The sequence below is a fragment of the Anser brachyrhynchus genome (genome assembly GCF_964034855.1).
Source record: "Anser brachyrhynchus genome assembly, chromosome: 9".
Classification (NCBI taxonomy): domain Eukaryota; kingdom Metazoa; phylum Chordata; class Aves; order Anseriformes; family Anatidae; genus Anser; species Anser brachyrhynchus.
The window spans coordinates 13,319,349-13,335,376 of NC_137703.1; the positions used below are offsets into that span (position 1 = coordinate 13,319,349).

The window sequence follows — 16,028 nt, forward strand, 5'->3', positions numbered from 1 at the left end:
AGCGGCCAACTAGTGTACCATCCATCATCTTCACGACAAGGAGACACGTTAACTGCTCCTTGAATCTCTGGAGAGGGCCATAATGCTACCCTCACGCAGATATTCCCCCCTCCCTTTGTTTGCCATGACACAAATGCAGATAGGATGGAGGTGTCAGAGGAGCAGAGCACAGAAGAGCAGCGGAGCAGGAGGCTGCAAACAGGTCAGAAGTATTTTCTGCCCACTTCAGGGCAGGCAGGACTGAGCTGGAACTCCTAGAACAACACACGTCCACTTGCAGATCCTCTCTGGTGCCTGCAGAAGCTATTTGGGACATAAGCAAGAGCCAAGTTCACTCCAAACCAGCGAAAGCACCCCAGACATTTTTTATTTATTTTTGTAACGTATAAAAGGAAATGGATTATGCAATTGTTCTATTCACGGGGCTTTTTTCTCTCCTTTACACTCACTTCCAAATTTAGAACGCTGGACCAAAATCCATGCATTCGCTGCTTTATGAACGTTGTGGCGTGAAACTGTGTTTTACAGTAGCACAGAGGTCAGCACTGCAGCAACACCGACAACGCTGCCCCTGTCAAATCCCCGCAAGAAGCTGACAGACCTCCAGGCGCCATTCCAAACCTGGCGATTTCACCCCTCACCGACCTCATTTTCCCTCTCTCCCCTCACGGCGTTAGACCTTGACCCGCCCAGCAGCCCCTCAGGCCCCGGGAGGGCCTTCGGCATGGCCCCCGGCACGGCGCTGTGGTGCGGCGCTGCTCCAACTGCACCCGTGGCGGCCCCGCAGGCGCGCCGCCATTTTGTGCCGCGGGGGCCGCCTCTGCCTCCATCCGAGGCCCCTCTCCGTCCGTCCCAGGCCCCCCTCTCTCCATCCTCTCCCCCTGAGGACCCCCCTACAGAGCCGGGCAGGGCTCCCCACAGCGGGCTCCCCGTGAGGCGAGGGCGCAGCGCCGACCCCGCTGGGTGACAGCCGCCCTCCCCATACTCACGGGCAGGGCGCGGCGAGCCCGCACCGCCCGGAGCGGCGGCAGGAGGAGGAGGCGGAGGAGGCGGCCCAGCCACCGCCCGCCGCCGCCCGCCAGCAGCCCGGCGGCAGCGCCCAGCGCCAGCAGCCCGGCGGTGCCCCGCATGGCCGCAGCCCGTGGCGGCCGCAGCCTATCGCCGCCGCCCGGCCCGGCCCTTCCCCCGGCCCGCCCCCGGGGCACCGGCACAGCCTCATTCAAACGGCGGCAGCGCCCCGCAGCCCCCCGCCGGCTCCAGGTAAGGCGCGGCGCGGCTCCCCGGGACCCCTCCCTGCCGACATCCCCGGCGGCCGGCATCTTCCCTCGCCCCCCCGCCGCCTCCACCTGCAGCCTGCCAAGGGCTGCCTGGGGGTGCACAGACCCCCAGGGCCCCCTCCGCGGCTGGCCGAGCTCCGGGGCGGGCAGCAGCGGGGGTCGGGGCCAGCCGGACCCCCGGCACCTCGCAGCGCCGCAAATCTGCCTTCATCGAGTTTTCTAGACCTTTCTTTTCCTAGCCTGCTGTCCAACAACAGCTCTTTTTTGGGGGAATTTGACTTTTTTTTTTTTTTTCCGTGTAGGCCTGTTTCTCTGCAGGCCCTGAAGCTGCGGCAGCAGCACAGAATTCAGCAGAGACATAAATAAGATCCCGAAACTAGGCAGCGTTTTTCAGCAGTAATGGAGGAGGCTGTGCTTTAGGCTGGGGAGATGTTTTTTTGTGTGTGTGTGTGTGTGTGTGTGTTTGCGTAGTGTGCACTGGATCCGGTGTATGCAAAGGGGATACGATTGAAATCGACTTTCCCTGCTTCACTCTTACTCTTGAGCCATTTTCTTCCCCTAGTAACTTTTACTCATTCCGTGTGCATCGTCCAGTATCAGCAGCTAATTCATTACAAAGAAAATTATTTTTAAGCATGTGGCTGTACGAGCCATAAAGCCCAGGGATTGCTTTGGGAACACGTAACATAATGTCAGCCATGGCGCGAACGTCTGTTTTAGTTGAAAATTATCTTATATTTCTCACTCGAAATAATATATTGCATGAGTAAATAACTCATTTTTTAGCTGTTTCTGATAATATAGTTTAGGATGCATTAAACAACGAGAAATGGACGTTTTCTTGAAATGACTTCCTGCTTGTTAGTTTACGTGTAATCTTTTTCCTTATTTAAAGGCAGCTCGAGGTGGCTGAAGGTTGAGCCGTTTATCTCGGTGTGAGGGACTGCAAGGGGGAAAGAGGAGTTCTTTGGACTTGATTTTCTCTTTGAAAGACTTGGAGTCAGCATGACTTACAAAATAATTGAGCAACTAAAGCTGAGGTGCTATCTTGTCTTGCAGATCTAAGGGAGAACAGTCTTGTTGGTAGAGTGTGTTAACTGGAAGCATGTTGGCTACCAAGCTGTCCCGGCCTCTCCTGAACATCTCTGTAAAAAAACTGAATTTCAAGGACCCAGGGAATGGTTTCAGGTAAGTAACATGGTGAAGAAGACATGGAAAGGAACTTGGGTTGGGTAATGAAACTGTTCGTTGGTGGTTTTTTTTTTTCTCTTTCTTCTGAACATGAATAGGCAGAAAATTGCCTATTTAATTCTAACTCCTAGCTCTGAAAAAATATGTATATATATATATATATTTTGTGTATAATGGGAACCGTACTTGTACAAATTCAGAGCAAATGGATTACTTTCACTGGGTTTGCTTTAAAGCAAGGTTCCCAAACAATGGTGTGTGTATTGCTAATTGTAAACAAGCAGTTTAATGGACTAAGCAAGAATTGCCACTTCCGTTGTTGTTCCACTGCTATTGATAGTGGTGTGTGACACCATCACTGCCACGGATGGCTCCTGTGACAGAGCCATAAAGAGCAAAGATAGCAAAGCAATCAGAGATTTCCTATGCAAACAGGTTGACCCTTTTATCTGCTATCTACTCCACAACAGGCTCAAGCTGCACCAGCAGGAATCTATCTGCTGTGGCCTTAAATTTTCAAATTAACGTGTTATTAAGTTCAGAAAAGACTTTTTTTTTTTCCACTTTGTACTTCTTCTACTCAGGGCTTGGTACAAAGTTTTGTGTTTTTTGAAGTACCCATATACTGCTAAATCTGAAATGGAAATGCAACTGTTTGTCTGAAAGACAGTGTTAACCATGATACCAGTATCTTAATGCACTGAGGTAACGTTTGTGTACTTGACTCTTCAAGCTGAGAACTGCTTTTATTAGTGTAACTGAACAAAAGCAAATGTGTGGTTACAAGGACAGATTTAATTTGTGGACCATCTGTGCATTTTAAAAGCCTCAGTTGTGGTCTCTAGAATTCAGTCATGCAGAATGACAAAAATGGCTCATGGTACATTAGTGTACTTGAGGGCTAGCATCATCTATGCTTCTTAGCTGTTTCCTCTGATGACATTCCTGCTGATCAGCAGCTGGCATCTATTTTAATGCCCTTGCCTTCAAGTCAAGGTAGAAGGAACACGAAGCAGTTATTCACCACAGGTTACTGTGAATAGAGTGCAGCAAATCAATTGTTCGCTGTGCTGCAGTGAAATAACAGGACCAGATGTGACATTGAAAAATAAAAATTAACTTAATGCAACTAAAAGAAACATTATGAACATTTCTGGGCACTTTGAAAAACACAGAGAAGCTTAGCATTGAGACAAAAGTTCCAAGCCAGGATTCCGGTCAGTAATGTTAACAGACAGTTTGGGTCTGGGGTCTGACCTTTGCAGCAATTAAATTGGCCATTGCTGTTTCAAGAGTTGGTTGAGCTTGTGACAGTGAAGGTTAGGAAAAGAGCCAAACTGTTGCAGGAAGGTGAGTGGACACCATTACCTGTAAGTAGGTCAGCTCCCTTCTCATCTGCTTCAAAGCTGTTGCGCTGTTAGACCCTGTCTTTAGCCCTGCTAGCAGAAAATGCAGCTCAGAGGCCAGAGTGTCTGCAGTTTGCTGTTCAGTGTTGCACAGGTCACCCTAGGAGTGCCTGTGATGTCTGAGCAGGAGATAACTGTGGGTGATTAAGCAAATTCACTTAGAAGAGCAGCCTGGAAGATAAGCTCTACTGAAGGATAGATGTTAGAGGAACCAGAGAGCAGCTGAAATACAGCACGTCTAGGGGAAAGCCAGAAGGCAGGGGGCAATGTCAGGGCCCAAATCAAAATATGAAAAAGCTGATATGGTCCAGAGAGGTGGCTGGCAAGGATGGAGGACAGGGTCAGTCTGATGAGGTGTCTAGGCCTGGTTTTGATGAATGACAGTAAGACCTAAGACAATGTGATGCTACTGGTCACATAGCTTTTATAAACAGATACTCACCTGGAGGGCATTGTTGCTTTGCTCTGGTCTGTATTTGTGAACTCGCTTTATTTACTTCAGTCAGACATGCTGTGCAGAGGAGCTTCAGATCTGCACGGCAGATACTGCTCAGAGGCCTAGTATCTCTTAGTTTAAGCAGTAGCAAAGAGGAGATATAAGATCTGTCTAAGAGTATCTAAAGCATAGACATTGCAGAGGAAGAAATGTCCAGATTCTGTCTTCTCAAGTGACAGTCTGCACCATGTACAAAGGTAGCGCCACTTTCTTTTTCGTATGTAATGCTGCAGCACCAGGGTATGGACAAGATATCCCATGCCTGATTGTTCTGTATTTTTTTTTTAACAGGCCTGTGAAAAGGTTTTGCTTCCCTCTCTTGTCCTCGTGGGGTAGCCGCTCTTATGCAAGTGAGGTTGATCAGGTGAGTGTGATTGTGGTTTCCAGATTGGGAACCAGTTCTACGGAGCTGGAGCTTTAAACTCCCCAAAGCCTGGTGACCAAATTCTTCTTTCCTATTCGCCCGAAAGGCTCCGAGCTGGACCTCTTCAACATACTCTGCATTCTTTCCTAGCACAGAGCTTCCATTGACGCAACACGGTACATGCTACTAAGGATGGAAATAAACAATCACACCAGTGTTTTTTTTTCTATTTTTGGAACTCACTCAGCAGATGAAATCTTCCACCTTAGAGTGGAGGGTATTTGTATGACAGGTTCTTAATAAAGCTCTCTTTCCAGAGTATGGTTGGATGAAGTCATGTAAATAAATTGGTGTGCCCCCACATCTTATTCTGGAGAGGGATCCCCTTCTTTATTAGCCTTTTCCTTGAAGGCAGTAGCTTGCCAGAAACAGTGCCCAGCAAAAGGAAAGGGGGTGTTTTGCCCTGTTGTCTGTCGTGTGGCACAGAACTCAGCACTGTAGCAGGGCTAGAGCATGCACATCTTGCTCCATAAGCCTGGGACAGAGTCTGAAAGGAATTCAGGTGCAACCCTCGCATCATTGCCAGGCGGGACTGATCAGTCCCTGTGTATCCTGTGGAAGGCCCCATTTCTAGTTTTAACAGAGATGAGTTGGAATGAATTGCAAACAGTTATTACCTCATCCCACCCACAGCAGCACCTTGCTGCATGCACACCTGTTGCTGCTAGGATGTTTGATGCACTGTGCAGTTCTCAACATGCCGCTTAACTGCGGCCTCTCTTTGGGCTACGGCAAGGGGTTTGGAGAAGGAAAGAGGTGTACTTCTATTTAAATTATGTTAGAAAAATCGGAAGACAAAAAAAAAGACTAATCACCAACTGGTCTTAATTTCAAGCATGCAATCCCCTTGATTCTGCTTAGCTTTTAAAATGCAGCACTAGAGGGTTTATAAGGAGAAAGATAAATGAGCAGTCAGTAAGGTTAACATACCGCCTTTTTTCAGTCGACCTATCTTCCCCACACCTTACAGGCTGCAAGGCACAGAACAGTAGGAGCAGTTGCTGTTGAAGAAAAATTATTTCTTGGGAACTGTCTGGTATATTTTCAGATTTCACGATGGATGTGAACTGCCAGAGAGTGATAGTTTGGTCTCTTTGCCTTGAAAGTCTCTTTGCCAGAGGTGCTAGAACCTGTTTCTTGTCTTCAGGAGGCTCTGGGTGGCAGTAGCTGGCAATGAGCATAGAAAATGTCCCTGGAACAGACTGCTCCTGGCCAAGGACATGGTTTTGTTCTGTGTAGTGCAAGTCACCAATCTTGAGTGCTCAATTCCAGCGCATTGTTTTGTTTTGTTTTGCAGATCGGCAGTAGAGCTGTGCTTATAACAGGTTGTGACTCAGGGTTCGGATTTGCCTTGGCCAAGCACCTGCATGCCAAAGGCTTCATTGTTTACGCTGGCTGCCTGCAAAAGGTAGGAAAACCAAAAACTTTGTTCTTCATCTGTGGCACGTGAACAGACACACAAATCCAGTCTTTCATCTCCACTCTGCAGAGCATCTTGCCAAGGAGAGGGAGGGTTGTTGGCAGTTCAAAGGGAAAGGCACAGGTGCTTGAATTTCATAGAGCATTATCTGGTCTAGACCATAACCAGGACTGCAGTGCTTGCAAAGGTTATTTGTTACAACACTCTGGTCTGTTCCAAATCCAATCGACTAGAACCCCACATCCGAGTTTATAGGCAATACATAATTATTCAGAGTTTATTTTGATTAATTATGACATCCAGCAAGCCACCAGTGATATTATAGCAGGTGGTATAAGCATTGCTTTCTATCTACGTGAATACAGCCATGCTGTAGTGTGCGTTGAGGGTGCACACTGAACTCGCTGTGAAGGTGATAAAGTCTCACTAGTGCAACTGAGCAGATTCAGGCCACAAATAGCTTAGTGGTGCAGTTGTTGATATACTCTCGAAAAGCAGTCAGAGATGCCTCATCATGGTGAATAACAGAGAGCTTTAGCCTTTCCTTATGAAACACTGGCACATTTTCAGCAGCATTGCCATTTCCCGACGGAAGCAAACCTACTCCTCAGGATATCCTGGGGTGGGTCAGTTACTTTGATCCAAATCTTTTAGCTTGCTTATCACTACAAATGTGTCCTGAATAGTTATATTATTTAAAGAGACTTTGTCAGGTGTTTGGCTGTTTTTTTTTTTTAGTGTTACCAATACTCTTTCTGATGTTAGTATTTCCATTATTACAAAGTTTTGCTTAAATTACTAGTTTCTTTCTGCCACATTTTTTTCAAATGAGAAAGTTGCATTCAGATAGCTCTGTCCCCTTGTGGTGTCTCAGCCTTGGGCCAAGGCTATATTTTTTTAACCTGGGCTCCCTCTACAGGCTTCACAGCAGAACAAGATACTTTCTATAAACTGCTGCTTTTCCAAAGGTATTGAGAAGAGGGAGGGTAGAAGGCTGCCTTTTTGGCAGATATTTTTACTCTGCTTTTGTAACTAAAAGTCAAAATTAGAAGAGATGATAACATTGAGACTTAAAGACCACTGCTCAGAATAACTGCCTGCCTATATGTTGACAGTAGTCCAAAATTTCAGAGCTACAGGGTTACTTCTGTATTTCACTTCCTCAGTCTGAGCTGCCAGAAAGACCTGATTTTCAGTGAGCATGCGTTTAACTGTTGCTGAAATCTCCCTTCTATTTTGTTATCTTCAATACACATGCTACTGCAAGCATGTTAGTGGAAAATCATGGCCTCTGACAATTTCAGCATAAACTGAAATGAAGCATGTGACAGAAATCCTTTTAGCTTTGATCAACATTTGCTTCCTCTCCAAGAATCACCAAAACTCTTTGCTTTATCACTGTATAATTAAATGTTGTGGTTTTTTAGCTGGATTCACATTCCATATTCCAAAATTTGTGTGACCATGGCAAGACTGGTGACAGCAGCTGTCATCAGAAAAACACTATAAAAATGCCAAAGCTCCCTAGTCAACTGGTTGGCCTACTCTGTGTTTTCAGGTCACATACTTTATGGAAAAAAAAAGAAAAAGTTCCTAGCCTTGTAGAACTAAACTCCAAGAGACTGAGCTGACTTGTCTTTAAGCCATAGGTCTCATCAGAAAAAAAACAAAGAGAATTCTGGTCAGTGTTATTGTTGGTACTGATTTTAGGGACAGAAAATGTTCAGTCTGTTTTTAGGTTCTAGATGGAACTAGAGGTGGAAATAAGAAGCATCACATTTTGCTTGTAAACTGGATATATTTGACCTAGCCTTCACTGAGAGGAAATGAGTATGAAACTTGAGTATTATTTTCATGTGATTGCTTTTCAGAGCGCAGCTGCACATCAGAAACATACTCCAACATTGTGTCCCCAGGGAGTGCACTCTCCTTGCAGATAAAAAATGTGTGCAGTGCTGACCCTTCATTAGGAAGGGTTTCCTAGAGTGGCCAGATCCTGAGCACCTGGCTGGTTTTTGCTGAAGGGGACCTGGGAGGTGTTTGGAGTCATGACTAAGGGGACCCCAAGGATGCATCTGTGCTAAGTGCTATTTCACACTGTTTGTTCCTAACATTTTCACCAACAAATGTATCAGTGAGTGTTGATGCTTCATTGCCAGAAGACAGTAGTAGACTGGATCCGATGAACAATCACACTGCAGCTGTCTTATTTTTCTCTTTGGTTAGTAGCTGGAGGAGCCAGCTGACACGAGATGAAGAAGGTATTTTTCCAGCAGTATCTGTTACCAGTGGACATATGTGGTGTTTGTCACGGCTGTCAGGAGTGTCGTGGAATCCCTGTTTGCTTTGCTGTGTGTGCTCAGGCCCCTCGGAGCTTGCAGGGTAATGAGAAGGCAGAGGTTATCTGAGCAGCCCAGCATGCAGGCAAGCTCCTGGAGGGCCCAAAGGAGTGCTGAGAGCCACAGGGTGTGTGACGTGCCACTTCAAGGACACAGTGATAGAGATCCAAGCTGAGGGCCATGAGAGTGACCATGAGAAGAGGAAGATGAGGCAGTGGTCTGCTTTTTAAATATATGAGGGCTGGGTCCTCTTGCCATGGGGTCTGTGGACGCATGAGGAGGCCCTTCCAGTGCTGTGTGGGGGCCCGGGGGTCGAGGGATGGGCTGTGCCCTGTGCCAGGAGAACGTGATGCAGGCATGGGGTACCTGGCTGAAACACCACCCTTCTGCCCTTTGTGAAGAGCCGAGGGGATGACCCTGGGGGCCTGGGTGAATGGCTGGAGTCCATCTCTTGGGTCAGGATCCCAGCCCCAGGGAGTCCTCTCCAAGCACCTGGCTGTGGGTGGGGGGAGGCAGGAGGCATGGTGGCTTGCAGAGCCGGCTCTGTGAGGGAGGAGGAAGAGGATGCTGTGAAATTTCCAGCAAAGCTTATGAGGCCTCTGATGCTGGTGTGCTTCTGTGGCCCAGAGACCTGGTCGTACAAGGAGAATTGGATACTTAAGAGTCAGGTCCACTGCTGCGCATCTTTTGCCAAAATTTTTGAGAAGTTGAGACACGTGCTTTTTCCACCTTGCGCCCACATGGTGGCTCGCGGAGTTTTCTTCTCTGGCAGGTGACTTCTTAGCACCTCACAGACCTGGCACTGGAGGAGGAAGCACGTTGGCTTTGCTGTTCTCCTTTTAGCTCTATCTGCTGATTCCAAGGGACTTCTGTGCTTACATTTGCTGACTCCCTTTTGGCAACTTATTCCCTTTTTCCCCTATTCCCCTTTTTGGGCCATTTGTGTGCTTTCCAGTGCTTTGCCATACATGCTGACTTCAGCACCAAAGTGGGTTTGAGTGAGCAATGAACTTAGCATGAGGCTCTTTTTGTTCACCATAAAACCAAACACCATGAAGCTATGCATGGGACTTCTAATGGCTCCATTTTGTATGTGAAATGCTTCCGTGTGAGGAGAATGCAGTAAATGCCTTCTCTTAAGGACCAGCACTAACCAGTATTAATGGTCTGCTTTGGAATAAGGAAGGGTGGAGAACAAGATAGAGGAGACACCAGGTACCGAAGTCAGTGAGCTTCAGGGTCCTGTGTGTGAGCACAGCAGATAAGCCCAGGAACAAGAGGATCCAAGAGAAGGTGCTTTGGAAGATAAGGTGGCCCAGAGACGCAGCAATGTGTATGGCCACTCTTGTATGGGCACAGTGTGGTATCTAAAGTGGGCTACCTGACGTGGGCTCTCTGAGGAGGCAAGTGGGCAGTCTGAAAGCAATTCAGGGATAGTTGCAAATTAATACTAATATTGTGTGTATGTGTCCTCTTAGCACCATAGCCAGGTTAGGTTGCAGGACCACCGCAGCAGGTAGCTCTGGGCACGGCAGCCTTGTTGCTAGCAGTATCTGGCCCCTGGGAAAGGTGTCTGAGGGGTCAGCTGCAGTTACAGGGCTGGACTGGGAGTAGGTATGTGTGTACTGGGGGAAACTGTTGCTCTGAGCTGCGAAAAAAAGTGGAGATGGGAAAGAGGTGTGAGAAACAGCTCATGGAGAGGGCAGGAGAAGAGAGCAAGATGCTGGAAAAGCCTCCTGGGAGCTTACTATCAGGCGAGCTGGCCAGCCACCTGGTAACTGCGCCCTGCAGGAGTCGGCCGGAGGCAGCAGGTGTGTTTCCAGGCAGCAGGTGTGTTTCCAGGCGGCAGAAGCTGTGTGCACGGATCAGCTGAAGGGAGAGAGCAGTGGGCAGGCAGTCCCTCTTACAAGGCTGTCACTCCCAGGGCTGGCGATGTGACTGAGAGGCACATGCAATGTACATGGGCAGCCACTCACCAGCTATTTTATACCGTTACCACCGCCACGCTGTTGTGCCCCGTGCACAGGCAAAAGTGACCATGGCACCCGTGGCAGTGGATCACAGCTTGATCTCAGAGCTTGTACTGGGCAGCAGTTACCTTGCTGGGCAGATCCAGCTCCGCCTGCTTTCTTGGTTGCTGCAGCAGTGTGTAGCAGCTGACTCGATGGCAGGGCTGATGGTCAGATGGAGCTGCTCAAGGAACGGTGTTCTTCTGCAGGAACAGCCCTGTCTGTGCCCTTTGGAACTGCAGGACTGTCCTGATCATTCCGATTGCCCTGTGCACTCAAGCAAAAGCTTGATTTGGCGGTTGATACACGTTTGGTCTTCTACACGAGTTCCTTGGCCAGATTCAAACCAGCTCTTTCTTCCCCAATAGGACAAGGGAGATGGTGGCTCCAAGGATCTGGACGACATGAAGAGTGACCGAATGAGAACTGTGCAGCTCAATGTCTGCGACAGCAAAGAAGTGGACCGAGCAGTGGAGCACGTGAATAGCAGCCTGGAGGACCCAGAGAAAGGTAGGCGCATCCCGCAGTCTGTAAGGGCACACGGAGATAGGTGACAAGAGCTCCCTCAGCTGGGCGCCGAGTGCATTTTAAGGGCATACTTCAGAAGCTGAGCAATACATTGAAGGGCAAAAAGCTCTGAGGAGCAGCAGTGCAGAGCAAATGGCCTGTTTAAATGTGCGATATCAGAAAGCTGCTTCCCACTTGCGCCTTAAGACAACATCTGCAAACAAACAAACAACAAAAAAAGGGCTCGGCTTTTTTCTCCACTAGCTCCTGTAGGGACATAAGCAGAAATTGGGGCGTTGCTTCAAGGCCCTGGGATGAGTGCTTTGATCCTGTGAACTGAGGTTTATTGCAACCCCCATTAAGTCATAAAACCTGGCCCGTGTCCAAAGGTTGTGGATTAACAACCAAAGTGTCTCCCCTATACTTTGAAAAAACAAAGAAAATGGAGATGTTATCAAAAGGATTTCTTATGAAGCTGACTATTATTAATGCTATGGTAAATATTACCATATATTATACATTTAATAGTTGCAGGGGTAGCTGTACCTACCTTTCTTAGCATGTCTGCCTCGTTCTGATGTGAGGACAGCAAAATCTGCTCTGGTACTATGAAAATTCGAGTTGCTCATGCATTCCTAAAACCTTTCCACCCTTTGGTGACCTACATTTTTCTCCTTAAGGAGCGTCCCACTTCAGCACCTGAAGGTTGTTCACAAACAGAACAGCCAGTAATTTTTTTATTTTGGATTTTGCAAAAACCTATTTCTTTTACTTTTTTTTTTAACATTTATTTTAATGTGTACATTTCTTCTTTATAAAGTTTTCCAGCCCTGTATTCTCAAGCATAGGCCAAGAGGACGTTGCTTTCTCTGGGCTGCTTCTGAGAAGATAGATCTAGACACAGTCAGTCAACAGCTAACAGTAAGATTTTATAAAAAGCAGAGAGATGCCAACCCAGACCTTTCTCAGTCTGTTTACTGTGCAATTTGAAAATATATGAAGTAAGTTCATTTTATTCCAAATTCCTTTCTAAACTTTTGTTTTCATTGGCAAATGAGTTAATAGCTTCTGTTCATATCTTGCTTAGAGCAGAATAAAAGGGAGAGGCTATGGCAGGCTCACCCATGTCCATATCCCCCTCACCAGTATTGCAGACATTCGAGATCTTATGGTAACACGAGATTTTACACCAAAAGAATTTTGTTTCTTACAAGGTCTTTTCTATTCTTATTATTTGCATTTAGAGAGTGTATTTTGCTGCTTTTAAAAATGAGAATTTTGAAAAGAGAATATCAAGGAGAACAGCTTAGACAAGCTGAAATTCTCTGTTTGCTGTTTCAGAATTTCACTGTACTCACAGTATTTTGTGGCTGCAGTGTTGGGCAGTACAAACAGATTTTGATTGTGGTTATATTTGCTCAGGAGACTAAGGTTTGCTCTAGGTTCTCTTCTATCCGGTTGTCGTAATTACAGGTCTTAATGAAGAGCTTTCTGGTTCAATTATCTATTAACCAGGCCTATTGCAAGCTGATCTCATTAGTCTCATAGAGGGAAAACTTTCTGTTTGATTTTATCTTGTAGGGCTCTGGGGGCTGGTTAACAACGCTGGGATCTCCACGTTTGGGGAAGTAGAGTTCACCAGCATGGACACCTACATGGAGGTAGCTGAAGTGAACCTGTGGGGCACTGTGCGAACCACCAAGGCTTTCCTCCCGCTCATCCGGAGGTCAAAGGGTGAGTGATTTCCTCCTGACTTTCACTCGGTGGAGCAGGTCCCTTGCCCTGCCCTGTGTCTTACTGTCATGGAGACCAAAAGGTCTACTACACTTCTCTCTGCACCACTGGCCACCTTTGTACCTTTACAGACAGAACGTGACCCACAGCATAGGCACAATACAATGGCTCTGGAGCTCACACAGGCCTCAGCATAAAAATGCAAAATTGTTCTTGTACTGGGGCCAACTACCTGACTAAACAAGTATATTTTTTTACTATATGTGGCCCAGGGAGCATTTCTCCACCATGAGAAGGTATCTGCTTCTGTGGTCGAGGTTGCTCTTTCTAACGTAACTCCGCATAGAGCACTGAGAGGAAATGCAGACTGGTTAGACTGCAGCATCCAGTCTCCTACCAGCGCTCTCCCCTACCAAAATGAGAGAGGAGGAAAGACCCAGCTCTGTGCCCGAAGCCATAATCCAGCTGTCACACAGAGAAGGATGCAGTGGACTTAGGCTGCTTTTTCCATTTGTGGTACAGGAGCAAGCTATGCACCTTTGAGAGGCAGATGCTATAAGCTACCACTGGGCTCCTGGATATCGTGCCTTAGCCTTGCAAATAAACAAGCTCAGTCTTGGTGCCAGAGGTTTTCTTTGATGCTCCTTCCTCTTGTCTGGGCTCAGTCCTGATTGCTGCTGAGCAATCCAGTTTCCTACCATGCAGGTTCTGTCCAGCCTCTTCCGTGTTCCCCATAGCACCGCGCTTTGTGTGTCACTGTCTGCCTGTGCCCTGGGGTACAACGAGCCAGGGAGCACCCTGCAGTGGGCTTGTTCTCCTGCCTGAAGGCTGCTGCATAGGGCGGGAACGCACCGATAGAGCCACCAGCAGGTCTGCCAGGCAGCTCTTAGGGATATGCGGGGAGGGGTGGATGCACGTTCAGGAATCTGGTGGGAGGTTTGTGTCAGGTATCTGCTCTGTGCATCGCAGCTCAGCTGTGCTCTACCTGGCCTCTGCCTAGGTCGTGTAGTGAACATCAGTAGCATGATGGGTCGGATGGGCAGTCCTGCCCGCTCGCCGTACTGCATCACCAAGTTTGGCGTGGAAGCCTTCTCCGACTGCCTGCGGTACGAAATGCAGCCCCAGGGGGTGATGGTCAGCATCGTGGAGCCTGGCAACTTCATAGCTGCCACCAACCTGTACAGCCCCGAGCGGATCAAAGCCATAGCCGACAAAATGTGGGACGAGCTCCCTGAGATAGTGCGCAAAGACTACGGCAGGAAGTACTTCGATGAGCAGGTCAGCAAGATGGAGACATACTGCAACAGTGGCTCGACAGACACCTCGCCGGTCATTGAGAGCGTTGCCCACGCGCTCACCTCCACGACCCCCTACACCCGCTACCACCCCATGGATTACTACTGGTGGCTGCGCATGCAGATCATGACACACATGCCGGCAGCCATCTCAGATCGGCTCTATGTCTATTGAGGCCTCGTACTCCTAGGCTGCCCCAGTGGGAAGTTTGTTTTGAAGAGAGCATTGTACACAATTCCCATTTTTTAAATTTTTCTAACCTCGTTTCAGAGTACTGTATTTTAGCTCTAAAGGGTTCATCTAAACATCTGACATAACCTAAAGGGCAATAACTTGCAAAGGGTGCTTCATAGGCAGGAATATATTACGTTTGTGCAGGGACGTTGTTTCTTTGCTATTTATTTCTTGTAATCCTTTTTTTTCACCTCAAATGTCAAGTTAAAATCGTTATTTAAATTGCAATTGCTCTGAAGTGGTTTCAAAATAATTTCTGCTGTTGACCGCACACAATTTTCAGAATTCCTGCCTAGGATGCAGCCTTCGCACCATATAACAAAGGCCCTCCATGCTGTAGTGGCAAGCCACGGCCTCCTGATGACTAAGAGTGTCCAACAGACTTTTCTAGGCCTGATTACAGTAACCCAAGGCAAAGCAGAGACTTCTTAAATTTGGGGATCAGAACTCAAGACATTCGAAATGCTGAAACCAAGCAACTGACCCTGTCCCTTTTTCTCTTAGAATTATACTGAGAATTACTAGAGAAAAGGAACCAGTTTGCTTTTTTCACGTGCTTTCTTGGAGTTCAGTCATCCAAGGACTGAAGCCAGCAGACTTTTCCCACAGGAGTTTCTTAATTGTATGAGCATTCCCATGAGTGTGAGAAGCTTTACTCACAGGGCTGCAGACATCAGGATTGACCCCTAGTAACATTTCTCTTCTCTTCAGTACTAGTTGAATGCCAACTCCTAGAGTTTCCCTTCAGCTCGTATAATCTGTGAGGGTCACCACTGACCAGAGGGAAGCAAAGAGGGTTATAGTGAATCAGATCAGTGAATGCCATTCTTACCAGGGACCTCAGTGTTAGTTACACTGAAGTATTTGTACAGCACCATGCACAGAAGGCCCTTAACCCTCGCCAGGGCCTCCAGGCACTACTGCAGTGCAGGTGCCGTTAATAACTTCCATTGAAGGAGTCACTGAGCCGAAATACATCTAACAGGATATAAATCTAACAAAACGTCCATAACACAATAAAGTTAACTTTAGGTGCAGTTTAATTTCCATGATGGTTATGTTTACATGTCTGTGAAGCATTTGTTTTGTACTGTAAGAAAATAAGGAAAGGAAAGAGGAAAGGAAAGGAAAGGAGAAAGGAAAGGAAAGGACAGGACCACAAAAGAGCCTTTCGTGGGGAAATGTTGAAAGAGTTAATTTGTTTAAGCTCAAAAGGAAAAAAACAAAAAAGTAATTAAAATAACCATTGTTGGCAAAGTTGAAGAGAAGGGATCTCATGTGCTATAGTAACATACCATGACGTGATCAGACTCATTTGGCTTAATAAATGTATACATGAATGGTAAAATTCAGAGGCTCCCTCTCTGTTTTTTAACATTTAAGGTGAAAAGCTCATATACTTTTTTTTTTAATTTTGTGAAGTTCGTGCTTGTTTTTATACATACACACTTAACTGAGAGGCATATTTGCAGTCTAGACTCTTATATGTCCACATTTGTGCAAGACTTCGGTATGAGCACTGGATGTATCCTCCTGCCTCTCTTGACAAATATACCAAACCCCTGGACTCTGTGATCCCAGCTCTTACGCCTACATCTGTACCAGATTCACACAGATTGCCAGGGATTGTTATGGATCACTCCCATGGAGCAGGAAGAGACTGAGCTATGAAGAGTGGAAGGGGATAGCAGTGAT

At 47.0% G+C, this 16,028-nt stretch overlaps 2 protein-coding genes across 5 annotated transcripts in view; one reads left to right on the forward strand and one right to left on the reverse strand.

Moving 5' to 3' along the window:
• The window catches only part of LOC308199953 (D-beta-hydroxybutyrate dehydrogenase, mitochondrial-like), a gene marked incomplete at its 5' end in the record, with an annotated part of 28,713 nt that extends 27,583 nt beyond the window's left edge, over window positions 1-1,130 (reverse strand). For all 4 annotated transcript variants that reach the window (XR_013955104.1, XR_013955105.1, XM_080604920.1 and 1 more), the window contains one exon: window positions 990-1,130. Coding sequence is in view for 2 of the 4 variants with exons in the window: in XM_080604920.1 (XP_080461046.1) it covers window positions 990-1,130 (141 nt within the window). The remainder of the gene's footprint in view (window positions 1-989) is intronic.
• On the forward strand, window positions 1,119-15,681 carry BDH1 (3-hydroxybutyrate dehydrogenase 1). The gene is made up of 7 exons (XM_080604923.1): window positions 1,119-1,260; window positions 2,337-2,465; window positions 4,662-4,734; window positions 6,092-6,202; window positions 10,931-11,072; window positions 12,651-12,803; window positions 13,804-15,681. Exons 2-7 carry the CDS (start codon window positions 2,383-2,385, stop codon window positions 14,271-14,273), a joined length of 1,032 nt encoding a protein of 343 aa, XP_080461049.1. The 5' UTR covers window positions 1,119-1,260; window positions 2,337-2,382; the 3' UTR covers window positions 14,274-15,681.
• The last annotated feature ends 347 nt before the right edge of the window (window positions 15,682-16,028 follow it).